The 26,777-nt window shown below is 45.0% G+C and overlaps 1 protein-coding gene across 7 annotated transcripts in view; it reads right to left on the bottom strand.

Annotated features, from left to right (window-relative positions):
- The window catches only part of LOC119435958 (importin-4), a 175,526-nt gene that overhangs the window by 42,402 nt on the left and 106,347 nt on the right, over nt 1-26,777 (bottom strand). The window contains exons 15-20 of one of the 7 annotated variants that reach the window (XM_049673003.1): nt 13,350-13,497; nt 4,664-4,774; nt 2,691-2,807; nt 2,494-2,617; nt 2,198-2,309; nt 494-636 (exon numbers count right to left, since the gene is read on the bottom strand). In XM_049673003.1, the coding sequence (XP_049528960.1) occupies nt 494-636; nt 2,198-2,309; nt 2,494-2,617; nt 2,691-2,807; nt 4,664-4,774; nt 13,350-13,497 (755 nt within the window). Of the gene's footprint in view, nt 1-493; nt 637-2,197; nt 2,310-2,493; nt 2,618-2,690; nt 2,808-4,663; nt 4,775-13,349; nt 13,498-21,713; nt 21,857-23,409; nt 23,522-23,706; nt 23,831-23,903; nt 24,021-25,864; nt 25,976-26,777 lie in introns of all 7 variants that reach the window. The other 6 variants (XM_049673006.1, XM_049672998.1, XM_049673013.1 and 3 more) reach the window with 6 other exon arrangements.

Genomic DNA, 26,777 nt, shown 5'->3' with positions numbered 1-26,777 from the left:
ATAGGAACAGGAGTTGCCGATTCATTCAGTAAATAAAAGCATGTTGATATTATAAGCATTTGTTTATTGTTTTTTTTATGCCTTTGATAATTCGACATTCGCTTAATGTGCACATTTTTTTCAGTCCCATAATATTCGAATATTCGAGGTATTACTGTACTGGAATGCGACATTTGTTTTCCGCTCAAAAGACAGTCAAAAGTGCTGGCAGATCACACACAAAGAACGGTGTTTTACTTGCCAAAACCACAATGTGATTATGAGACATGCCGTAGTGGAGGACTCCGGATTAATTTGGACCACCTGGGGTTCTTTAACGTGCACCTGAATCTATGTACACGGGTGGTTTCTGCATTTCGCCCCCATTGAAATGCGGCCGCCGGGGCCGGGATTTGATCCCGCGACCTCGTGCTTAGCAGCCCAACACCCATAACCACTAAGCAACCACGGCAGGTTTCAGATTTTAAAGTAGACAGCTGTTAGTTGGACTAACCTTTGCTCATTATCCTCATCGCTGTCATCATCATCCGAAGCATCTCCTGCACCATCAGCGTCTATTTCAGCAGCCTCATCATCACTCTCCTCAAGGTCATCAAAGAGTTGGATGCTAGAACCAGAAGTGCCTGCAGGCTGTGTCTACGACACGAGGAGAGAGACAGAGAAGCAAAAACTTGTCATTTTTGAAAAGTAACAAACATAGCACCCCTTTATAGTATATATACTGCTGATTTTATGATCTAAACACCAAGAAGCCCGCCGAGTTAAATACCTCAAAATATTGATTTAAGTGCGGGAAACTTAAGGCAAAAGCCATAGTAGCATTTGACATGGTGGAGTGAAGTTTAATTTATGTATAGCCAAGCAAACTAATTACTAATTATTTACGTACTAGACTAGTAAATTTTTAACTCAAATAACAGGTTTTTTTTTGACAAATGTACTTTTCATGACAAGAAAGAAAGATGATCAAGTTGTTTTTAATTTTCCTTGATGTGTAATGGTGTTTGAGCTTTCTCGCTTTAACCCATTCGCTTCCACACCCGGCGGTCCGGCGGCTGTGACACCCAAGGCCAAAGTCTGAGTGACCAGAAATTCGCTGGCTGCTAAAAGAGCAGCTATTTCTGGCTAATTTCATAGATGGCAGCACATTGGAGGCTCTTTTATGGTCGTTTTAGGTTTTACACACTTGATAGGCATATTTATATTTGTTTACACTTTCAGCAGGAGTAGTGTGTAAAACAATGGAAAGCTTCCTGCTCACCAGACTCCGCTCTGTTGTTGTAGTCGTTGTAACTAGAGTACCAGGCTCGAAAAAAAGCGCACAGGCTTCCAAGTGGGCTAATTTTTTTCAGCACTTATTACCGAAAACTGTGAAGCAGTGAAGCACAACATTCAATGTTGTGCTTAGTTTTCGAGGGCCAAGTTCAAAAGTCCCAAGAGGCATTCTACTTATATATATATATATTTTACTGCATCTGACGCGGAAGTCTTATGCAAACAAAATAAATCAGACATTTTGTAAGTGTGATGGCTGTAACAGATTTCAGAGCAATTTTTTTGCAACGAAGAACACACTCAACGAAGCAGGAAAATATGACACGGTACACCAGGTGCGGCAGAGCACCGAATGGGCAAAAGCGAAGGTGTTAAGCAGCAAGGAAAGGCTACATTATAAAGGGAAGTGGGCAGAACAAAAATGAGCGTGCTTGCTAAGGTAAAATTGAAGAAAAAGAATATTACAGATATCAAAGACACCAAGAGTGAAGGCAATATATTTAGTACAGTTGGAGCACTACCTAATAAACCTGCGCTGCATCTGTGTTAGCAAGCTGCAGAAAACTGACCTGCTGTCAAGCTTGCCCTAAGTACCTGTTTTGATACATTTAAAATAACACAGATGGTTCTTCAGCCACTGCAATGCTGTTTGCATGCTTTCATACATGTAACAGAATAACACTGAAGAAATCAGCAGAAGCTGTGATTTCACAAAAGATTAGGGCCCATTTGAATGAGTTTCGTGTTCACAGCCTTGCTTCTGTGTATGCAAATTGTTCAGAAGTGTTTGAAATATTAGTGTGCTTGTAAATTTTTATAAATAAGACATAATTTGAAGGACAAATAAAAGAGCGGTATTTGAATCAGTATTAAAAAAAATCATAGCATTTGTACATTCCTGAAATCCACAAATCCAACATACCACAACACCTTCAGTGGACTGCAAGGAAGTAAACATGTGATCCAGGATAGGTTCCAAAAACTTTGTCATGTGTTCTCCTAGCACTGAAGACACAGATGCAAACATTCCATACCTGCAAGGCAAGTGTTACACAAGCTCTGTTCACTGTGATATGACAGAGCACCAGCGGTAGTTAAAAAAAAAGTAAATGGAAGAAAGCTGCGCCTTCAGAAAGTTACATGTATCATATTGAGGTTATGTGGAGGGCGACTGCAATCCAGAATTTTCAAGAGGCAGAAACAGTGTATGCTACTCACGTGCTTCTGCGCAAATCAGGATCATCAACTGCATTGATCAGCTGTAACCCGAGTATCACACACTCTGGAGCCATTGGCAAAAAATTGGAAGCTCCAACAGTCCTAGCCAAACAGCCCAACGTGTCTGAAAATGTGATTAGAAAGTTCATGTACCATGATAAAGTAATGTGGCCCTAGCAGCTCTGCTGCAGCCTCACCGACAGCTTGAGTTCGAAGCGTAGCATTCTGCTCCGATTGGTGCTCTGTTAGATATTGCTTGAGGTCACCTATGATCTGAGGGAAGTATGGCAGCATTGCCTCTTTCGTAGCGTTGGCTGCATTTGTGGGAAAAGCAACAGGACCAGGATTAGAGAAAATAGTGAGACAGCTTAATAGAGAGACTTTTCATTAATGATGCATCTCATTTTGTAATAAAAATTCCTATACCCTACTGTATTGCAATTAGGCTAGCAACATCCAGACAAAATTAGCTGTGACAGCTTTCTGTGATCTGTTTAGAACACTTTTAAAAATTTTCAAAGGTTGCCTGTGGTGGATAGCACAATTCTAGTTCATGAGCTGGTCTACTCGAAGAGGTGGACATTACCGTATTTTCTCGCATATAACCCGCACCAAAAATTGGAAAAAATTGCTTAAGAAGTGGGGGTGCGGGTTATCTGCGAAAATTCGGGAAGAGAGGGGTCGGCTTCACGGCAACGCACGGCGTGCCGTGCAGAGTCCGCGTTGTCCACATGCCTATCGACATCGACGTGTGTTAAGCCAATAAGAGGCCAACACAGGTTATAGCCAGATCCACATCCATAGTCTGGTTAGATGCTTTTCGCACGCTTCTCGCATGAGTCAGGTGCCGTTTCTTGTAAGCCCAGTTTGCACAGTTGGCCAGCCTTGTTTAGGCATCATGAGTGTGCCTCGGAGGCAGTCTTTCACAGTGAAAGAGAAACTGAAGATCGTAGCCGCTGCTGAAGAAATCGGCAACAGAGCTGCTGCGAGATGGTTCCGAAGACGATTACGTCTGAGAGCGGCAATGAAGTCTCGGATTGCAGCAGTGAATCGGACGAGAGCACTGACAACGTTGCGGCAGTCGTTTTGAAAACGAAATGATGACTGCGCGTAGTTGTACCCCCTTCCTAGTCCTCATTTTTTCGGATATGTGTGCGGGTTACACGCGAGGTTATTTTTTTCTTTTTCGTGGAGTTCAAAGTTAGGGGTGCGGGTTATATGCAAGGGCGGGTTAAATGCGCGAAAATACGGTACTTGCACAAAAAATTGAAATGCATAATCTTTTAATTACCAAAAATTGACTAATTAAGTTTTTAACCAATGACCCATATTAGAATTCGCGAATCCTAACTGTGGAGTTCGCTTGGGACGAATTCTCAGGATGACACCAGGTACCAGATATTAATTGCCAAACTTTGCGGAGCAATGCATTGGCGTTCCAGTTACTTTCTTAAAAAAAAACATTGTTTTATGCATTGAAGCACAAAATTAACTGAAACGCCAATGCATTTCTTCGCAAAGTTTGGGAATTAATATCTCGAAACTGGTGTCATCATGAGAATTCGTTCCAAGCCTTGAAAAATCCACAGCTAGAATTCGTAAATTAAAAAATTAAATTATGGGGTTCTACGTGCCACAACCACGATCTGATTATGGGGCACGCCGAAGAGGGGGGGGGGCTCTGGAATAATTTGGACCAACTGGGGTTCTATAATGTGTGCCTAAATCTAAGTACACGGGTGTTTTCGCATTTTGCCGCCATCAAAATGCAGCCGCCGTGGCCGGGATAACTTGTAAATTGCAATATGGGCCATAAGGTAATTAGTTAAAAACTGCATTAGTGAATTTTCGCTATTTAGTCGATTATGCATTTGAATTTCTTATGCAAGTAATGTCCACTTCTTCGAGACAAGAATTGTGCTAACTGCCCCAGGCAACCTCTAAACATTTTTGAAAGTGTTCGCAGTATACAGCTTTGTTGGCGAATAAAAGAAAAGTAATAGCAGGGGCCAAGTGAGTGGCAGGATATATAGCAGTCATAACCCCTCCCCCCCCACCCCACCCCCTTATCCCCGCTCTTCAAGAAGTAGTAGAAAAAATGAAGAAGGGTGGGGGGGCATGACAATTATAGTTGATTATTTTGGGTGTTAACCGGTGAATCAATACTTGCCAGCAGAGCCGATGGCACTAATGGCCAGCTCCTTCGCTCGGTATGACGGCGCTGTCAGGAAGAGGAGGACTTGCCGCATGACATCTGGCAAGTAGGACACGAGCTCTCCCTCTGCACAACATTTCCAGAAGATTCTCCTTAGCTCTTTCCTTACCAAGGGGAAAATAGGTGTTTTTTGTATGTTACAGCAGATGTATTTTTCTGAAGGAACTACTGCACTCAATATTTATAGTAATACATAAACAGAAAGCAAAATGAACGCACTTTTCATGCATAAAAGTTTTATTAACGGATGTATGTCATAAAAAAAGATATAAATTGTTAAAATCAAGATTGTGCGATAAAACTGAACAAAGTTTGTAAAGACACGCTTGTATCTACTAAGAAAAAAATGTTACGAAAATTATGAGATATACAAAATGTATTGCCATCTATTAGGCACTATCTCCAAAAAAATCAAAACTTTTAGTTGAAAAGGTATTCCACTACAAAAATTTAACTGCAAGCACTACAGTTGGGCGAGCCGAGCTGCGGCCGCCGATGTACCGGGCTGGTTTGCGTCGCCGTCACTTTCAGACTCAAAGTCCGAAGAAAAGTCAGCGTCCTCTGACTCGCTACTATTTGATGTATCGATAAGATCAGCCGCAGAGGCAGCGGAATCGCGATATTTGCGATCTCCCAAAGCGTGCGCTGCTTTCGGAGGCGGACAATTTTGCATTCTGCTTTGACGATCACGAAACTTTGGAGCACGTTTAAACATCACTGCTTAGCGGGCAAAAAGCAAACTGCTTAGAAAAAAAAAAAAAAAAAAATACTGTCTCCTCTTTCACGTCCGATGGTGCAGTGTGTCTGTGAGCGGCGTGGAAGGTCTTGAAAGCGGCGTTTCAAACCATCGATAGCGGGCAGCCATTTTTTCGTTCTCCTTTGACGATCTTGAAACTTGGGAGCATGTTTAAAAATCCCCACCTCGCGGGAAAAAAGCGAACTGATTAAAAAACTAAAATCTAGTTCTCCTCCTTCACGTCCGATAGCACAGTATGTCCACGAGCGGCACGGAAGGTCTCGAAAGCGCCGTTTCAAACCATCGATAGAGGGCTAACCATGCCCAATGGGCGTGGTACGGAAAGAGCTAAGCAATCTAAGAGTTGTTAAAGGCATATCCTTTGAGTCTATGATAACAAAATTCAAGTAAATCAATCACTTAATCATCAAAATGTGTTCCTGTTCCATGAAAAAAGCATGAGTTCTGGCATCTCGAGAAAGAAATTAAAAATTCACTGGTGATTTGGCAGTAATTGCGAGAGAAATGCATTAGCACTATGTCGCAGCTCTTTGAGGTCCCGGATCTATGACTTAAAGCGCATTGACCACATTGGAAATTGTTGTTCAGGAGCTCACTCGACACATGTCCTGCCTCTTCAAGGAGTGCAACTGACATTGGTCCAGAGCAGACCACTATACCGGGTGTCCCAGTTAACTTGGACCAAGATTAAAAAAACCGGAAGAGCTCTAGAGAAATCGTACCAACTGCATAGTAGCGACAGTCATGTGTACTTACCAGCCAGTACTTTTTTCATCACAAAGTTTTATTTAATTAATTAGTTTTAATTACCAAACTCTTATTATTGCTTGAATCGCAAACATGTCAATAATAAAGTTGTAGGGCACCTTATACCCCTGTCAAGCGGGCAAGTTAAGTGCACTTTGCGCAATCTAAACGTCGCAAGTGGAGTGTCACTCGCTGCAGAGTGTACTCCGGTCGAAGTGCGTTCACGGAACACACTTTGCTGGCCGAGTGCGTAGCCTCGTTGCCAGCGGTTTCAATGGTATAAAATGTAATGCATAAAAAAAAAGGACACAGAAGTTCATTTTAGTGGTTGAACAGCTCTTGTGCACAAATAATAGCCTAAAACATGTTCATATTCTGTTCGAGTAGTATCAAATGCCGCCTCGTCACACGCCGCTATGTCGTTCTGGATTGGATAGGCATTTTTCTTGGCAGGCATTGACTTGCCACACTCTTAATAAAAAATATTTTCATTTTTTGTTGAAAAAACATAGATTAAGTTTGTTTTAATTAATAATACAACGTAAGACAATCACTTTTTAGAAGTACTTTTCTTTTTAATCTACGTTTTCACAAAACGCGCTCGTAGTCTGTCACCATTTTTTTTTACTGCGAGTGCACTCTGTTTTCCCGTTTAGAACCACGTAGCCTAAAGTGTCACTCAAGGTCCCAAAGTGCACTCCCCGTAAGTGCACTTAACTTGCCCGCATGACAGGGGTATTAAATAACCTTCGAATCAAGCATTTGTTTCGTGCTCAGCTTTGCCTCCTTGGTTTTTCCGAGAAAAAACAAAAATCACGCGAAACAAACCACGGATACATGGCTTTACTAGAGGCGGCAGCTCGATACAGGGCTTCACGCTATGTGATGGTTGCAGTATCATGAGAACATGACGCTGACGCATTGATGAGCATAGCGGAGCCGTAGGGGGGGGGGGGGGGGGGATTTCGAAGCCGGGAAATCGTGATGGTGCACTTGGGACTGTAATTTTGCACACTCTTGTTCTGTAGATAGGCACGCCCGGAACGTATGCTCCTTTTGTTCCCTTTAGCAATAGAAACAAACTTTGCGCAGGCAATGTCTATCTAATGCGTTTTGGCGGATCTGTACGACCAGCATATGCTGTTGTCAATTACGTAAATCATTTTTGCTTGATGTGTCAGTGGGTAGATAATAACAGGAAATCTCCACGGTACCACACCAGTGACCTGCTCTTCAAGAAGACAGTTACGCCCTTCACAAATGATCGGAAGGCTAAAATGATCCTGGCCCTGTTGTAGGGAACCTCAAATAGCCTCCGAATCAAGCATTTATTTCGTGCTGAAGTGTGCCTGGTTGTTTTTCCAGGAAAAGAACAAAAGCCCGCGAAATGTGAAATAGATGTGGGCTCGCGCGCTGCTACACAAGCGCCTCAAAGCAACCTTTTAAAGATATACGGCTGCATTCGTTTATTGCCACATTGTACAAAGTTTCATTACTAGCTTCAACTAGCATGGTGCGATAACCGTCAGCATCTGCAGACGCAAGAATGTTGTGCTCCATCATGCTCGGGATAGCTTTAACCTTCGCGTATCCTGAAACAAAGCTACAAAAGAAATTCAACCAATCTAAAAAAATAAATAAAAAAACAGTACGCAAAAGAGCACGAAAAAAGAAAAGAAAAAAAAAAAAAGGGCAGCTCTCGGAAGAACAGAAAAGAGCTACACAGGAGTTTATTTCAATAAAAAATAAACCAAAAGCACGGAAACAGTCTCAGCCGCCCACAAAGAAACATTAAAAGATGCAACTGGTTTAGCCAGTTACCCTTCCTGTCTTTTGAAGTGGGGAAAAGAGGCAAAACAAAGCATTTTTTAAAACCTATTTCTATCTTTGTTGCAAGCTTTCTTTATGTAAGGATAGGGTGACACCATGAAGGTGTGTTAGAAGTCACGTTTTACACCAGTTTTGAGCAGTTATTTTCCACTGCCACTTATAGCATGTGCTCAAACAGGTTACCATATCAAACAACACAGTACTCAATTCTTTCCAACACTTGTGTTGGAGGCTGGACCTTGAGGTTCCCGCCTCCGCACTGGCGTCGCACACACTACCGTGAGGGTTAGCAGCAAAGAATGCCAAAACATCCGTTGCTGCTTTTTGAACTACCATCGCAGTCCTGTGTCACTTTCTTGTGAAGCTACCTGTCTCGCAAGGACTTCGTACAATCTAACTATTGTTGACAGACTAGGCCGTCCTCCACAATGCCACATCCGGAATAGCTTGGCTGCCTTCCTCCTGTTGCCGTGCGCAACCCCCAGAGCCAGGTTCATTTTACCCCTCTCGTCATTCGTGAAAGGCATGACTGTCTTCTTGAAGAGCATGTCACTGGCGTGGTACCATTGAGACCTCCCGTTATTACCTACGCACTGACATATAAAGCAAAAATTATTTAAGTAATCGACAACAGCATTGCTGGCCGTACAGATCCGCCAAAACACATTAGATGGACATAGCCTGCGTAAAGTTTGTTTCTATTACTAAAGGGAACAAAAGGAACATACGTTCCGGGCGTGCCTATCTACAGAACAAGATGAGCAAGTGCGCCGTCGCGGTTTCCCAGCTTCGAAAACCCTCCCTCCCCCCTATGACTCCGTTCCGCTTATCAATGTGTCAGCGGCGTGTTCTCGTGATGCCGTAACAATCACATAGTGTGAACACCTGTATCGAGCTGCCGCCGCCAGTAAAGCCGTGTATCCGTGGCTATTTGCTTGGGAATGTTTGAGTAGCGGCGCGCGAGCGCGTATCTATAATTTCGTGGTTAGGATGTTTCGTGTGCTTTTGTTTTTTCTTGGGAAAACCAACGAGGCAAAGCTGAGCAGGAAACAAATGCTTGATTCGGAGGTTATTTGAGGTGCCCTACAACTTTGTAATTGATATGTATGCGATTCAAACAATTAAAAAAGCTCGCTAATTAAAAACAATTAGGACTTCGTGATGAAAAAAATACTGGCTGTAAATACACACGACTACAGCTACTATGCAGTCTGTACAATTTCTCTAGAGCCCTTAGGTTTTTTAAAACTCTTGGTCCAAGTTAACTGGACACCCGGTGTATGTATGTGTGTGTGTGTATATATATATATATATATATATATATATATATATATATATATATTTACACACACACACACACACACACACACAGACACACACACACACACACACACACACACACACACACACACACACACACACACACACACACACACACACAAAGTAAAAGATTGTTAATTAGAACTTTAATATCTCGAAATATCGGTGAAGTTGAAATTTCTTTCTGGCTTGGTATCAACCCCATGTATTTTTCACCTCTTCAGAGAGTGGCGTTGTGGAGCTTTGGCTTGATATCTGAAATTCTAAGGGTTTACAGTTTCTTGCCTGTGCTTGCAACTCTAGGTACTGGCAAACCATTAGCCCTGTGATGGTTATCGAGTCCCAAACGACGTCCACAGCTGTGTTGAGTGTAGCGGTGGTGACTGTGAGATGGTGCACATGATTGGCGGGCTAAAGATCATGAGCGATATTCTTGGGCAATCACTTTCTGAGATAGTATCACTTTCACGAGATTCAGAGGCGGACGCATCCACATATACAGCCAACAACATTTCTGGCCCGGGACCGAGCTTGTTATCTTAGCATAATGCCAAGAGCACTGGTGGCTGTATGTTTTAAAGGGTCCCTGAAACAGTTCGGACAAATTTTGTAGACGTGTAAGATACAGTTACAGTAAAACATTCGCATCACAATTTAAGAGAAGCGTCTCATATTAAGAGAGCTATGGACAATTACAAATTGCCCTTCTCCCTAACCATGCATTTCCTCCTTAACTTGTTTGCCGAGTGATCGGGGCTAAGCTCCGCCTTCGCTGGCTCTACATCATGTTGTGACATATGTTGTCGTCTACTTCCGGTTGTCTTGGAGCCAGCTCGCGAAGGCTCTCCAACCTCTCCGCTAGCCGCCCGGCAATCGATCCCCAGCGAGAGCGATCAAGCAGCGTGCCTTGTGAGCGTTCTGATGCAGCGCAGAGCGTGTCCGGTATTCCGGTAACCACAGGCGGGCTGGGCGTTTTGACGGATAGCCAGAGGCATAAACTAAAGCCCCTCCATACTGCTGTGATGAAGGAGCTTCGTAGACGTACGTGAGCGGCCTGATCGGCAAGCACGGTCCAGCCATCTGGTGGCGCAGAGCTTAAACAGCCAAATACAGATCTAACATTCCTGTAACCAGGTGTAAAACATTTGAAACATATAAAAAGACGTGCTCAAGATTACGCTCCTGCCAAAAATTTGAGCCAGCAGCAAAGTATAAAAAACTTGGTTACTGCTATACAGTATAGACCACTTATAATGTAACCGCTTATAGTGCAGGACCGGATATAGTGCGGTCTTTTCAGACTCCCGTTAATTTTCCCACAGCACTCCATGTATACACGTATTGCTTATAGTGCAGTTGAGGGAAACGAAATACCGGTTACAGTGCGGCTGCCTGGGAGTACGGAAGTCAGCTGAGACGGCGAACGCTCCCCTCAAACGGGCGCCCCAAGGAGTAAAGAGAGACGAAGTGGAGGAGAAGGGCACGTGGTGCAAACGAACAGCCAGTGAGGCTGAAACCAGAATCTTGAGTGCGAGTCGTGAAATATCATGGCGCGCATAGCGAGCGAGGGCCACGAAACTGCTAACGCCGGCCAACGCTTGCTTCACGATAACGGCAGTAAACGAACCTTCAGGGAGTGGGTGGCGACGGCACATCACGGCGAAGGGCGCACGCGGAGATCGTGGAATGTGAGGGAGGAGGGCGGCAGGGAAGCGGATTTCGCCTCGGCAACTCCGCCGCTCCGGTGGCTCCCCTCGCCCTCCCTGGTAGCTCCCTAACTTTCGACTGTCACCGTGTGCGCCCGCCGCCGAGTCAGGCGCCACCGCTCCAGCCGGCCCGGTGCCAGCTCCCCGAAGTTTCGTTTTAAGCCGTTATCGGGAAGTGGGCGTTTGCCGGCGTGGGCAGTTTCGTTGGCTGGTCTGGGACAGCGCCGCTGCTTCCCTCTGCGCCGTAGCCGCAGCATGCAAGGTCAACACGCGACTAGAAAGTAGAGGAAGCATAAAGGAGAAAGAAGGGTTCACTGCCATTTTCTACGCGTGGCTACGGTAGCGTGGCTGAGACGTCGGCTTGTACACGCATCTTCCGGCGCAACGCAGAATCGGCGACCTTGCCATTTGAGAGAGGGTGAAATTTCCGCCGCGTTTTTCTTTCTTTGTTTTGTTCGCGCGCGAGATTGAGGGGTCTCTCTTAAGCTTTTACTTTATGGCCGTGCCGGAGCAATGTCGGTCGGAGGCGCCGCCGCGTGAATTATTTTGAATTAACGAGATTCAACTGTAAATTGAATGCAAACGTTCTAGCCGCATTCCTCGACTGTCGCATACGCGTGGCGGCTCGGTGCACATGTTTTGCATATGTGCGGGCCTTGAAAATTGTTGCTTTGGTTATAGTGTGGTACCGCTTATAATGCGGATATTCGCGACTCTGGAGGCTTACATTATAAGCGGTCTACACTGTATTAGCTGTGTTTGGTTGAGCTTTGTGCCGCCAAGTGGCTGCACCGTGCAAGCAGTTCACGTTTTCCCCTCCGTTCATCACATAAAACATGGTAAAACGGCCAGTACACTTACGCTTGCGCTCACCTGAATACTGGACAAGCTAAATTCTATTGTGGCAATCTTTCGACGTGAAGTGACGGCCGCAAAAGCGTAGATGCTGGCGCCGTTTGGATACCGTCAGTCTGATGCGCTGCAGCCACTCTGCTCGTCTGCTGCATTGCAGCAGGGCACGATGTCGCAGCTTGACATGTCGCCGATCACTACGTTTGTAGCCCACAACGCAAGGGCGAACCATGGTGCTTGCGAAAAGAACAAGACCAACACTGACCGCGCAGCTCTCGTCAACACGGAGCACATTGTAACACAAGCAGACGACACTTGCTGTGGGATGGAAGTGCTTTTTGTGTAGTGATACATGTCCTTGCGCATTCTCTTTCTATTAATTTCTTTTTATAGAAACAAATTAACTAACATCTAAACTATTACGAACAACATTTGTTCACCATAATGTTGGAAAAATTATCGATGATGCGCCCTGGGCAGCCAATCGAATAGCTGGCCCAGTGACGTATTCTGGGCAAATCGTGTCATCTGGGCACAAAACTCAGCCGCTTGGCGCGCTGCAATCGGTAGCGATGTACATAGTTAAAACCTTATAATAAATTACACGCTTTATGTGGAGCGCTTAGATGCGTCAATTAATGATCAGAAGGACCTACTCTAACGACTCAGTACGTTTGTACAAAATCGTCAAAATCGTTTCAGGGTCCCTTTAATGCGTCCAGTGCCAATTCTATCCCTGAAAGTGAGAATTCCGCCTCTGATCCTTGGTGCAGCGAACTAACATACCAAGCAATCCCACATCAATGCTTACTTCGAATAGTCCTTTACACTGAACATACACGCACCATGCTTGTGTCGTGCAGTTCTGCCCTTCTTTTTCTGGGTTTTGCTCTTTTTGGGCAATTCAAAAATACACTTAATTTGAAATGTATTATTTGAAGATCTGGCGATCTTCGAATAACTAAGGAGGTTTTACTGTAATGCGATAAAACCTCATTTTACTAAACAGACTCAATGAAAACTTTGTTTAGAAATTAGAAAATATTCTATATTCAATTTGATATTTAGAGGCTGTTGTTTTTTCTTAAATATTTGTATTGAATTAGAAAACCTCGTTATTTGAATATCCCTAATGAATAATACTAGATAGTTTTGCATCACTAACCAACAGTCCAAAATATTTTACATTGGAATGTACACTGACGCTTTTACTCGACAATTACAAAACAGATTACACAATAATCACAGAAATTCGTGATGCAGAAACACGCTGTCAGAAGTGTTTGGGGCTGACAAATGTACAAGGCAGCTTGGGACCTCGAGCTCAGCGGCACAACACCGTAGCCACTAAGGTACTGGGGCAGGTTTTTTTCTCTCTTAGCAGTTGAAAGGTAGATTAGGTCATAACACAGGGCATAGCACGCCAGACCTAAGTTTTCACAGAAGGTTTCCAGTGCATAGAAGGTCTTGCTGAGGTTTGGTGGGTCTTTCCGTGTATGGGCCATCAGCTCTGCTGTTTGGCCCAAGTGGTTCAGCAGGATGGGCATCACCTGGTTGGCATACTTCCCCATGTCTGGCTAAATGAGGGAAAAAAAAAAATCCTAATCATTTTGATGGAACTGGAGCAGAGAAAAATCTGCAGTGTCTCAATTCATGTTGAAGCACAAGAAGTTAAATTTCACTCCATCTCCCAACCATTTAACAACTTAAGGCCTTCCACTGTCCAACTGGCAAGGTAATTATTTATATGTGATTGGACTTTATTGCGATAGCAATTATATGGGCACTCCAAGCGGATTTCTGCTGTCGATGTCGCCATGCGCGGTATGCTGTATGTGCAAGTGAACGTCACGGAGAGTGAACGCACGACGGAGAGCAAACGCGACGTCTTCAGTCGTGCCAAAGGCCGTGGAGGGATGGGAGGAAGGGAGGGGAGGCGACGTTTAGCTGTGGCACCAACTGTGTATCTTGTGACCGAGCGCAAGGGGAACTGGCGACTCAATCCCCAGGCGAAATAAGGAAAGCGGGAAGGCAGCGCGAGAGGGAGGGGGTGCACCTTCTACTCTGTCAGCAACTGTGTACTTGCAGTTTGCTCGACTACGGGCGGGTCGCACGCACCATATATCTTGAAAGCGATCTGCACACGGCTCCTACCTTTGTATGCGCTGTATTTTCCCTGCTCAGTTTCCTTTTGCAATAGACTGCATGAACCTTCACTCGCTGCCCGCGCTTGCTCATGCCAGCATTTTGACAGTGGTTGTCTGTAGTCATCGAGTGATCTATTCATGTTCTAGGGGTAGGACTGCCCAAAGTCATTTTGGAGCAAGTAAAATTGCGTTTTGGCGCAGCTTGGAGCAGGCCAATCTGAATTTTGGTGGAATAATGGAATATGGCGGCGCACTTTGAAACCAAAATAAAACAGAGAATAACCCAACACAAAGCGCCTAGTAGAAGCAGGCTTTGTAGCTATAGAGTACCAGAATATGGAAGAGTGGTTCGAGCAGCGGCACGGCGCGTGTTTTCCTGTAAAGCCGAAAACATTGGTAGAACTACAATCGAACTATATATCCCCGCACCAACGCTCATGATGATAGTGGAAAATGTGCTCAAATTATGCGGTCCAATGGACGCGCCAACATAATTGCTGGGTCACCACATGTCACCGCAGATCCAGAGAGTCGTAATCAATCCCATTCTTCTTCTTCTTTCTGGGGTTTTACATGCCAAAACCAGTTCTGATTATGAGGCATGCCATAGTGGAGGGCTCCGGATTAATTTTGACCACCTGGGTTCTTTAACGTGCACTACAACGCAAGCAAACGGGCGTTTTTGCATTTCGCCTCCATTGAAATGCGGCTGCCGCGGCCGGGATTCGATCCCGCGATCTCGTTCTCAGCGTAATCAACCCCAGTGGCTGGTATAACGTCAAACTATTCCAATCTGTCTTTATTGCGATATCAGTTATATGGACACTCCAGGCACGTTTCTGCCGTCGTCGTTGTCGTGATGCGTATAAAGTCCAGGGGTGATAACATTGTCGCCCGCGCGCCGTTTTCAGTCACGCGCAAGGCATTGTGGGGCCAAAAAAGGGAGGGGGGGGGGGGGGGGCGTTCTTCAGCAGCTGATGCGTATGGCGCGGCAGCGGGGGCCCCATCTTGAAAGCGACCTGCGATGGGGACAGAGTGTGAGTGCTCATAGCTTCGTGCTCGTCGCTTAGTTAGCGTTGAAGCGAGAGGGCAGCACGAAGGTGGGAGGGGGGGCGTTGTACTCTGGCAGCAACTGCGGATTGCCCGGCCGCCCGTGGTAGCGCGGGGCCTCTCTTGAAAGCAATCTGGGTTAGGGGCAGTGTCTAGCTAGGTGCGCGGACGGCTCATACCTTTGTAGGTGCTGGGTTCTCCCCCCTCAGTTTGCGTTGAAGCAACAGACTGCACGAAGGTCCCTTTGCACTCTGCTGCTGCCACGCTTTCTCACTCTAGTGTTTAGACAGCGAGTTTCCGTGGTCGAGTGAGATATGTTCATGTTTGCTTGTGCGTGCGTGACACCATGCTTGTTAATTTAGTAAGCAAACGTTTACTAGTTTATACGGCCGATAAAACAACTATCCTTACTTCACACAGCTGTATACTGGTTTGCTATCGCAATCGATGCTTCACCTTTCGGGCGAAACTTGACTTTTTATTCCAAATCTGCCATTATTCATTCGCGATACGTCAAAATGGCTCAGGCCTCGCCCATGTGGTCATAAAAACAGATTGGAATATTTTTACGGTATACTGACTCTGGGGACAGAGACGCCCGCCTGCTGAACCCACTGCAGCACGCGCCTCCCTAATATCTAGTTCGCTCGCAGTGCCCTCAGCCTACTTTTCATTGTTTTGAGCCTCAGCTAGGGAGCGCCACACCGCTCGGCCCACTCCCCCCCAACCGTATTCTAATTACAGCTGCCCTGGCCGTTCCGACAGCAGTGACAACAGCAGGGAGTGGCTGCGTGCACTTGCCGGAAGCGCCAAAAAGCACAGTGTTATAAGCGCGAAAATCATGAGAAACTGTGAGGGAGGCGCGTTGCGCGGTCTGCAGAATGTGAATGGCTGCACTCTTTTTCGGTGAACGAATCTGCTCGCTGTTCGTGGCCACTGCCGGAGCACACATGCCGAAGCCGTTATGGTGCGTCGTGGTGCAATTTCGGTCAATTTTCTGTGTTTGGCGCAGATTGGTACAGGAATCTGCGTTTGTATCAAAATGACGTAATTAGCGCAGGAGTCGCACCTCTGATGTTTGCTTGTGCGCGCTGAGACCATGCTTGTTAATTCAGTTAGTAAGTGAGTGTGTCCAAGTTTATGCAGCCGATAGAACTACTATCCTTACTCCATATAGCTCTCTACTAATTTGCAACTGCAATTGATGCTTCGCCTTTTGGGCGAAACTGCGACTTTTTTAGTGCTTTGCTTTTGCTCAGAATAAAATCAACATCCAACCAATCATGAAAGCTTCTTTAAAAGGGAGATACGCAAAATACTGAATGTCAACCAATTTCTATATTAGCCAGTTTGAAGACAAGGAAATGGGAAAGCATGCATACACAATGTGTTTTTGGCAAAAATTAGGGCAGAAAAATATGGGAGTGACAATGAAATCAGCAAATGTTTACACGTATTTTTGTATCAACTTTTGCCAAAATACCATACTGCACATTTACTATAGTATCATCATCATCAGACTATATTTATGTCCACTGCAGGACGAAGGCCTCTCCCTGCAATCTCCAATTACCCCTATCTTGCGCTAGCCGATTCCAACTTGCACCTGAAAATTTCCTAACTTCATCACTCCACCTAGTTTTCTACCGTCCTCAACTGCGCTTCCCTTCTCTTGGTATTCATTCTGTAACTCTAATGGTCCACTGGTTATCCATCCTATGCGTTACATGGCCCTGCCCAGCTCCATTTTTTTCGCTTAATGTCAATTAGAATATTGGCTATCCCCGTTTGCTCTCTGATCCAGATCGCTCTCTTGAGACCATGCACTAAAACAAAAAGATTTGGCCTGATCACACACACCTTTTATGGGATATACAGTAAAACCTCGGTGATACGAATCTCGCGGGGTCGCGTGAAATATTCGTATCACCCGAAATTTGTATCATCAAAACATACACAATATCAAGAAAAATGAATTTATTTTTACCAGAAAAGATTTCTAATAGTGGAATCCCATTGATACCTTCCTCACTGCTGCGTTTTCCCGGCTGCTACGTCGCGTTTTCGCGGTCCCGACCCAAATCCAATTGACTTCCATGTATAGTCGAATCTCGATAACTCGAACTCGCAGGGGCCCAAAAATTTGTTCGAATTAAAAGGACTTATTTTTGAAATATTCGTGCACCATAGCACGACGTACGAACGGTGTGATTCGTGAAATATTGCGGCGCGCAAGCACATATCGAGCGAGGGCTACGAAACTGCCCGCGCTCGCTTCGCGTTAACGGCAGAAAACGAAACTTCAGGGAGCGGGCGGCGCAGGCATGGCGAGAGAGCGAGGTTGTGGTTGTGAAGAGGCGACACGGCGACGGTGCGCGCGCGCGGGGACCGTCGCAGGCGAGGGAGGAGGGTGGCAGGGAAGCGGATTTGGCCTCGGCAACTCTGTTGCTTCGGTGGCTCCCCTTGCCCTTCCTCTCAACACCCTCGTAGCCTCCCTCACCTTCCGACTGTCTCCGTGCACTGTCTCCGTGTGCGTCCGCCGCTCCCGCCGGCTTGGCGCCGCTTAGCACGCTCCCTGAAGTTTCGGTTTCTGCCGTTAAGCGTTGGCCAAACTGGGCCTCCGGTGTTGCTTCCCTCAGCGTTGGCTGAGACGTCGGCACGTACACGCGTGTTCCAGCGCCACACAGAAACGGCGACCTTGGCGTGACGCCGCGGTTTCCTTTTTCTTTCTTTTCTTTTTTTTTACTCCGCGCGGCGTTGAGGGTCTCGCCTAAGCTTTTGCTCTCGATCTGGCGGTGGTCGGAGCAATGCCGGTCGGAGGCGCTGCCACATGATTTGGCGTGCTGCTGTGCGCGGTTTAAGTTGCAACAAGCGACCGGCACGTGCAGATACGACGCACCCGCGCGGGTGCCGTTACTGCCGTATCCTGAAAGCGATCTGGGACGTGCGCATAGTGCGCGCCCGCGTGGACCTTATCGTCAAAATGATCTGCGATGTTGACAAAGTGCGCCTAGTGTCATTAGCTTTGTATGCCTTCGACGTTTAGTTCGCGTTGAAGCGAGAGACAGCGCAAAGGTCAATTCGCTCGCTGCTGCTGCTGCTGCGTTTCGGTTAATTGCTTCACCTTTCGGGCGAAACTGCAGCTTTTTTTCTCTCTCTTTTTCTTTCGCGGTCCCTTGAAAAACGTATCAACGGGACGTTTTCTTCTTGTCCAAATCGTCAACGATCGCCTTCTGAAAGGCATATAAGTGCGCGCACGTGATCTTGGGAATGTTTGCGCACGCCACTGAACGCCTGAGCAAGTCGAGTGCAGGGAGCATTTTTGCCGTCGGGGCTGCGCCGCGGTCATCGTTGCAGCATTGGTCCTCGTCTAATTTCTCGCTAAGCATCGGCTAGGCTGTGATGTGGTCCCGTCTGCTTGACGTGGGGAGCAATGAGAGATTGCGCAGCCGCGTGACGTAGTCGGTTGCTTGGCGACTATGGATCCCACCCAGATCCCGCTGTGCCGGCTTGTCTGAGCCGGTGGCCCCGCTGGGTCGGCCGCCGCCGCTGTTGCTCACGCGTTCGTATGATCCGTAGCGGCGCGGCAACACGTTCGGAACAGCCGATTTTTTTCGTATTGTGAGCAATGTATTTCGGCCGGGGAATGTTACGAATTCGTATCACACCGAAATTCGTACCAGCCAGGTTCGTATCACCTTTCGGCTCCACGGAAGCTTGCTGGCTTGTGCCCTCGCATCGCAGACCCGCAGAAGTTGACCCGCTGTGTAAAAATCATACAAGGCCGTATGTGACTTGCGCGGTCGGTGTGGTGTACGAAATTCCACTTCATTGCGGCACGGTTTATATCACAGACAGCCGTTGCATCAATGATAGGGCAAGGGAACATGAGCTGTCTATCAAGAATAAGATTAGTGCACATTAACCTATGCACTGTGATTCCTGCACATGTGAGGCAGACTTTTTCAATATCCGCATTCTTGGCAAAAGCAAAGATTCCCTGGCACGGGAATTAATGGAGGCATATTTCATTGCTATGAACGTGACATCTGTGTCAGTGATACGTCTGTGGCTTTACGCAGCACTGAACGCCAGTTTTTGCACTATATGATTCGGTAATGATTCAAACTGAGTTATGTGCGCAAATGTATGTGCGCATAAGGCCACCTTTTCCTATAAATTGGACCCTTGTCTGCTTTCAATAAACTAGTTGCAAGTGACGCTCTTTCCTGCTCTGATCCTTTTTTTCCTTCCTTGGTTGCATCTAAACACTACAGAATAAGATGAACCAACTAGCCCAGCAACAAGTCCTGATATATTATGCACTCTCTTTGTTATTTTTTTAATAGAAACAAATTAACCAAATTCCAACTATTACAACAACATTTGTTCAGCATAAAGTTGGAAAATTATCAAGGATGCAACGTGGGCAGTGGATTGGATAGCTTGCCTGATTGACGTCATCAGCGCCCACTACATAGGTGGCGATGGGTGGCTGAAAACTCAGGGGAGTGGTGCCGCTGGGATTGGTAGTGATGCACATTTTGAAAACCTTATAATAAATTATGCGCTTTACGTGGAGCGCTTAAATGGTCACTTAATGATCAGAAGGACCTACCCTATTGACTCAGTAGATTTGTACAAAATCGTCAAAAGTTGAAAGTTTAGTTTGAAAGTTTATTTAACATAAGTAAACAATACAATTAGAAAGCACACTTTTGGGACCCAACAAATTTGTTAAAGGGTCCCTACTTAAAGGGTCCCTACTTAAAGGGTCCCTACTAAAATTGCTTAAGGGTCCCTTGAACTTAGGCAAAAATATCTGAGAGAAAGTTGTAGAGCATTTAGGAAATGACTGATTAAGCAGTATCTAAATTCTTACCTCCTGCCCAATCATTTTTCCTACATCATTAAGAAAGCCTGTAAATTTTAGTATGAAAAAAACCCATGTGACTGTGTGCTTGCACACCACAACTGCAGTGCTCTGAGCATGCCACATATGAACGAACAGCACTTTTAACGTAGATTGTTACCGATGAGAAAGTGACAGGCAGTGATGCAGGCATTGGCTTGAAAATTCACTCTAGCAATTGGTCTCAGTTGCACTGCTGAAAGCAACAGACATGTTGTTTATGATGGCAATAAGCAGAATAAGCCTCAAAACCATGCTGCCACTTTCTAATCTGTAGCACACTAGCTCATCAGGGCTGTTCATCCATGCTGGCATGTTTAACTGTGATTGCAGCGCACAAGTGTGAAGTCACATGCTTTCTTTTTTCGCATTTCACAGGCCTCCTTTACGACAGCAAAAAACACAGATTGGACAATTCTTAGAATGCTCTAAGACTAAGACTTTCTCATTGGATGTCCTTAACCTTAAGACTTGTGAACTAAATTAAATAATCTTGCTTAACAAAACAAAATGCAAAAATTGCGATTTCTTTTATAGAATGGCCAACAATAGTATTCTTTTAGTTGCGTCCTGCAATAGCAAATCTAATATTTCTAAACTTTCGCTGAAGTTAGCTGGGACACCCTATATACAGTTGAATCTCGTCAATTCGAACACGCTTAATTTGAACTGCCGGTTTATTCGAACTGACACTGTGGTCCCGTCAGGCGGATTGGGCGCATCTATAGCCTTTATTCTTGTATTTACTGCTGCACATAACACCGCATTGCCCGCGTGCCTTATAACTCCATGATCGAATCGATAGCGGCCGCAGTTTCGTCCGCAGAAGTTACGGAAAACAGTAGTATTGTTTTCTACTAGGGGCACGTGCTAGCCACGTGCTTCCAGAACTGTATGGTCCCTGTCCATGATCGCGTCGATAGCGGCCACAGTTTCGTCCGCAGTGATTGGGGCAAACAGTTTCGTTATGACTCGGTGCAATGGCTGTGCACACAATGTCGCAAACATGGCGCAAGCTGTTGAGGATGAAAGGCGCCGGCTACATAGTGATGAACAGACAATGTTGGTGACCAGCTCACTGGAGAAAAAATAAACAGGATGTGCATGCGGTAATCAAGAGTGTGTCTCAGATAAAGATGTGCTGCGAGCGCCAATACGTCACAAGATGACGAGCATTGCAGCTTCTGCACAAAATAGGAACAGGAGTTGCCGATTCATTCAGTAAATAAAAGCATGTTGATATTATAAGCATTTGTTTATTGTTTTTTTATGCCTTTGATAATTCGACATTCGCTTAATGTGCACATTTTTTTCAGTCCCATAATATTCGAATATTCGAGGTATTACTGTACTGGAATGCGACATTTGTTTTCCGCTCAAAGACAGTCAAAAGTGCTGGCAGATCACACACAAAGAACGGTGTTTTACTTGCCAAAACCACAATGTGATTATGAGACATGCCGTAGTGGAGGACTCCGGATTAATTTGGACCACCTGGGGTTCTTTAACGTGCACCTGAATCTATGTACACGGGTGGTTTCTGCATTTCGCCCCCATTGAAATGCGGCCGCCGGGGCCGGGATTTGATCCCGCGACCTCGTGCTTAGCAGCCCAACACCCATAACCACTAAGCAACCACGGCAGGTTTCAGATTTTAAAGTAGACAGCTGTTAGTTGGACTAACCTTTGCTCATTATCCTCATCGCTGTCATCATCATCCGAAGCATCTCCTGCACCATCAGCGTCTATTTCAGCAGCCTCATCATCACTCTCCTCAAGGTCATCAAAGAGTTGGATGCTAGAACCAGAAGTGCCTGCAGGCTGTGTCTACGACACGAGGAGAGAGACAGAGAAGCAAAAACTTGTCATTTTTGAAAAGTAACAAACTAGCACCCCTTTATAGTATATATACTGCTGATTTTATGATCTAAACACCAAGAAGCCCGCCGAGTTAAATACCTCAAAATATGATTTAAGTGCGGGAAACTTAAGGCAAAAGCCATAGTAGCATTTGACATGGTGGAGTGAAGTTTAATTTATGTATAGCCAAGCAAACTAATTACTAATTATTTACGTACTAGACTAGTAAATTTTTAACTCAAATAACAGGTTTTTTTTTGACAAATGTACTTTCATGACAAGAAAGAAAGATGATCAAGTTGTTTTAATTTTCCTTGATGTGTAATGGTGTTTGAGCTTTCTCGCTTTAACCCATTCGCTTCCACACCCGGCGGTCCGGCGGCTGTGACACCCAAGGCCAAAGTCTGAGTGACCAGAAATTCGCTGGCTGCTAAAAGAGCAGCTATTTCTGGCTAATTTCATAGATGGCAGCACATTGGAGGCTCTTTTATGGCGTTTTAGGTTTTACACACTTGATAGGCATATTTATATTTGTTTACACTTTCAGCAGGAGGAGTGTGTAAAACAATGGAAAGCTTCCTGCTCACCAGACTCCGCTCTGTTGTTGTAGTCGTTGTAACTAGAGTACCAGGCTCGAAAAAAAGCGCACAGGCTTACCAAGTGGGCTAATTTTTTTTCAGCACTTATTACCGAAAACTGTGAAGCAGTGAAGCACAACATTCAATGTTGTGCTTAGTTTCGAGGGCCAAGTTCAAAAGTCCCAAGAGGCATTCTACTTATATATATATATATTTTACTGCATCTGACGCGGAAGTCTTATGCAAACAAAATAAATCAGACATTTTGTAAGTGTGATGGCTGTAACAGATTTCAGAGCAATTTTTTTGCACGAAGAACACACTCAACGAAGCAGGAAAATATGACACGGTACACCAGGTGCGGCAGAGCACCGAATGGGCAAAAGCGAAGGTGTTAAGCAGCAAGGAAAGGCTACATTATAAAGGGAAGTGGGCAGAACAAAAATGAGCGTGCTTGCTAAGGTAAATTGAAGAAAAAGAATATTACAGATATCAAAGACACCAAGAGTGAAGGCAATATATTTAGTACAGTTGGAGCACTACCTAATAAACCTGCGCTGCATCTGTGTTAGCAAGCTGCAGAAAACTGACCTGCTGTCAAGCTTGCCCTAAGTACCTGTTTTGATACATTTAAAATAACACAGATGGTTCTTCAGCCACTGCAATGCTGTTTGCATGCTTTCATACATGTACAGAATAACACTGAAGAAATCAGCAGAAGCTGTGATTTCACAAAAGATTAGGGCCCATTTGAATGAGTTTCGTGTTCACAGCCTTGCTTCTGTGTATGCAAATTGTTCAGAAGTGTTTGAAATATTAGTGTGCTTGTAAATTTTTATAAATAAGACATAATTTGAAGGACAAATAAAAGAGCGGTATTGAATCAGTATTAAAAAAAATCATAGCATTTGTACATTCCTGAAATCCACAAATCCAACATACCACAACACCTTCAGTGGACTGCAAGGAAGTAAACATGTGATCCAGGATAGGTTCCAAAAACTTTGTCATGTGTTCTCCTAGCACTGAAGACACAGATGCAAACATTCCATACCTGCAAGGCAAGTGTTACACAAGCTCTGTTCACTGTGATATGACAGAGCACCAGCGGTAGTTAAAAAAAAAAGTAAATGGAAGAAAGCTGCGCCTTCAGAAAGTTACATGTATCATATTGAGGTTATGTGGAGGGCGACTGCAATCCAGAATTTTCAAGAGGCAGAAACAGTGTATGCTACTCACGTGCTTCTGCGCAAATCAGGATCATCAACTGCATTGATCAGCTGTAACCCGAGTATCACACACTCTGGAGCCATTGGCAAAAAATTGGAAGCTCCAACAGTCCTAGCCAAACAGCCCAACGTGTCTGAAAATGTGATTAGAAAGTTCATGTACCATGATAAAGTAATGTGGCCCTAGCAGCTCTGCTGCAGCCTCACCGACAGCTTGAGTTCGAAGCGTAGCATTCTGCTCCGATTGGTGCTCTGTTAGATATTGCTTGAGGTCACCTATGATCTGAGGGAAGTATGGCAGCATTGCCTCTTTCGTAGCGTTGGCTGCATTTGTGGGAAAAGCAACAGGACCAGGATTAGAGAAAATAGTGAGACAGCTTAATAGAGAGACTTTTCATTAATGATGCATCTCATTTTGTAATAAAAATTCCTATACCCTACTGTATTGCAATTAGGCTAGCAACATCCAGACAAAATTAGCTGTGACAGCTTTCTGTGATCTGTTTAGAACACTTTAAAAAATTTTCAAAGGTTGCCTGTGGTGGATAGCACAATTCTAGTTCATGAGCTGGTCTACTCGAAGAGGTGGACATTACCGTATTTTCTCGCATATAACCCGCACCAAAAATTGGAAAAAATTGCTTAAGAAGTGGGGGTGCGGGTTATCTGCGAAAATTCGGGAAGAGAGGGGTCGGCTTCACGGCAACGCGCGGCCTGCCGTGCAGAGTCCGCGTTGTCCACATGCCTATCGACATCGACGCGTGTTAAGCCAATAAGAGGCCAACACAGGTTATAGCCAGATCCACATCTATAGTCTGGCTAGATGCTTTTCGCACGCTTTTCGCATGAGTCAGGTGCCGTTTCTTGTATGCACAGTTGGCCAGCCTTGTTAGGCATCACCAGTGTGCCTTGGCGGCAGTCTTTCACAGTGAAAGAGAAACTGAAGATCGTAGCCGCTGCTGAAGAAATCGGCAACAGAGCTGCTGCGAGATGGTTCCGAAGACGATTACGTCTGAGAGCGGCAATGAAGTCTCGGATTGCAGCAGTGAATCGGACGAGAGCACTGACAACGTTGCGGCAGTCGTTTTGAAAACGAAATGATGACTGCGCGTAGTTGTACCCCCTTCCTAGTCCTCATTTTTTCGGATATGTGTGCGGGTTACACGCGAGGTTATTTTTTCTTTTTCGTGGAGTTCAAAGTTAGGGGTGCGGGTTATATGCAAGGGGCGGGTTAAATGCGCGAAAATACGGTACTTGCACAAAAAATTGAAATGCATAATCTTTTAATTACCAAAAATTGACTAATTAAGTTTTTAACCAATGACCCATATTAGAATTCGCGAATCCTAACTGTGGAGTTCGCTTGGGACGAATTCTCAGGATGACACCAGGTACCAGATATTAATTGCCAAACTTTGCGGAGCAATGCATTGGCGTTCCAGTTACTTTCTTAAAAAAAAACATTGTTTTATGCATTGAAGCACAAAATTAACTGAAACGCCAATGCATTTCTTCGCAAAGTTTGGGAATTAATATCTCGAAACTGGTGTCATCATGAGAATTCGTTCCAAGCCTTGAAAAATCCACAGCTAGAATTCGTAAATTAAAAAATTAAATTATGGGGTTCTACGTGCCACAACCACGATCTGATTATGGGGCACGCCGAAGAGGGGGGGGGGCTCTGGAATAATTTGGACCAACTGGGGTTCTATAATGTGTGCCTAAATCTAAGTACACGGGTGTTTTCGCATTTTGCCGCCATCAAAATGCAGCCGCCGTGGCCGGGATAACTTGTAAATTGCAATATGGGCCATAAGGTAATTAGTTAAAAACTGCATTAGTGAATTTTCGCTATTTAGTCGATTATGCATTTGAATTTCTTATGCAAGTAATGTCCACTTCTTCGAGACAAGAATTGTGCTAACTGCCCCAGGCAACCTCTAAACATTTTGAAAGTGTTCGCAGTATACAGCTTTGTTGGCGAATAAAAGAAAAGTAATAGCAGGGGCCAAGTGAGTGGCAGGATATATAGCAGTCATAACCCCTCCCCCCCCACCCCACCCCCTTATCCCCGCTCTTCAAGAAGTAGTAGAAAAAATGAAGAAGGGTGGGGGGCATGACAATTATAGTTGATTATTTTGGGTGTTAACCGGTGAATCAATACTTGCCAGCAGAGCCGATGGCACTAATGGCCAGCTCCTTCGCTCGGTATGACGGCGCTGTCAGGAAGAGGAGGACTTGCCGCATGACATCTGGCAAGTAGGACACGAGCTCTCCCTCTGCACAACATTTCCAGAAGATTCTCCTTAGCTCTTCCTTACCAAGGGGAAAATAGGTGTTTTTTGTATGTTACAGCAGATGTATTTTTCTGAAGGAACTACTGCACTCAATATTTATAGTAATACATAAACAGAAAGCAAAATGAACGCACTTTTCATGCATAAAAGTTTATTAACGGATGTATGTCATAAAAAAAGATATAAATTGTTAAAATCAAGATTGTGCGATAAAACTGAACAAAGTTTGTAAAGACACGCTTGTATCTACTAAGAAAAAAATGTTACGAAAATTATGAGATATACAAAATGTATTGCCATCTATTAGGCACTATCTCCAAAAAAATCAAAACTTTTAGTTGAAAAGGTATTCCACTACAAAAATTTAACTGCAAGCACTACAGTTGGGCGAGCCGAGCTGCGGCCGCCGATGTACCGGGCTGGTTTGCGTCGCCGTCACTTTCAGACTCAAAGTCCGAAGAAAAGTCAGCGTCCTCTGACTCGCTACTATTTGATGTATCGATAAGATCAGCCGCAGAGGCAGCGGAATCGCGATATTTGCGATCTCCCAAAGCGTGCGCTGCTTTCGGAGGCGGACAATTTTGCATTCTGCTTTGACGATCACGAAACTTTGGAGCACGTTTAAACATCACTGCTTAGCGGGCAAAAAGCAAACTGCTTAGAAAAAAAAAAAAAAAAAAATACTGTCTCCTCTTTCACGTCCGATGGTGCAGTGTGTCTGTGAGCGGCGTGGAAGGTCTTGAAAGCGGCGTTTCAAACCATCGATAGCGGGCAGCCATTTTTT

The sequence above is a fragment of the Dermacentor silvarum genome, chromosome 1 (genome assembly GCF_013339745.2).
Source record: "Dermacentor silvarum isolate Dsil-2018 chromosome 1, BIME_Dsil_1.4, whole genome shotgun sequence".
NCBI lineage: Eukaryota > Metazoa > Arthropoda > Arachnida > Ixodida > Ixodidae > Dermacentor > Dermacentor silvarum.
The sequence above is the reverse complement of the archived record's forward strand: the minus strand, read 5'-3'. Positions and strand labels throughout refer to the sequence as shown.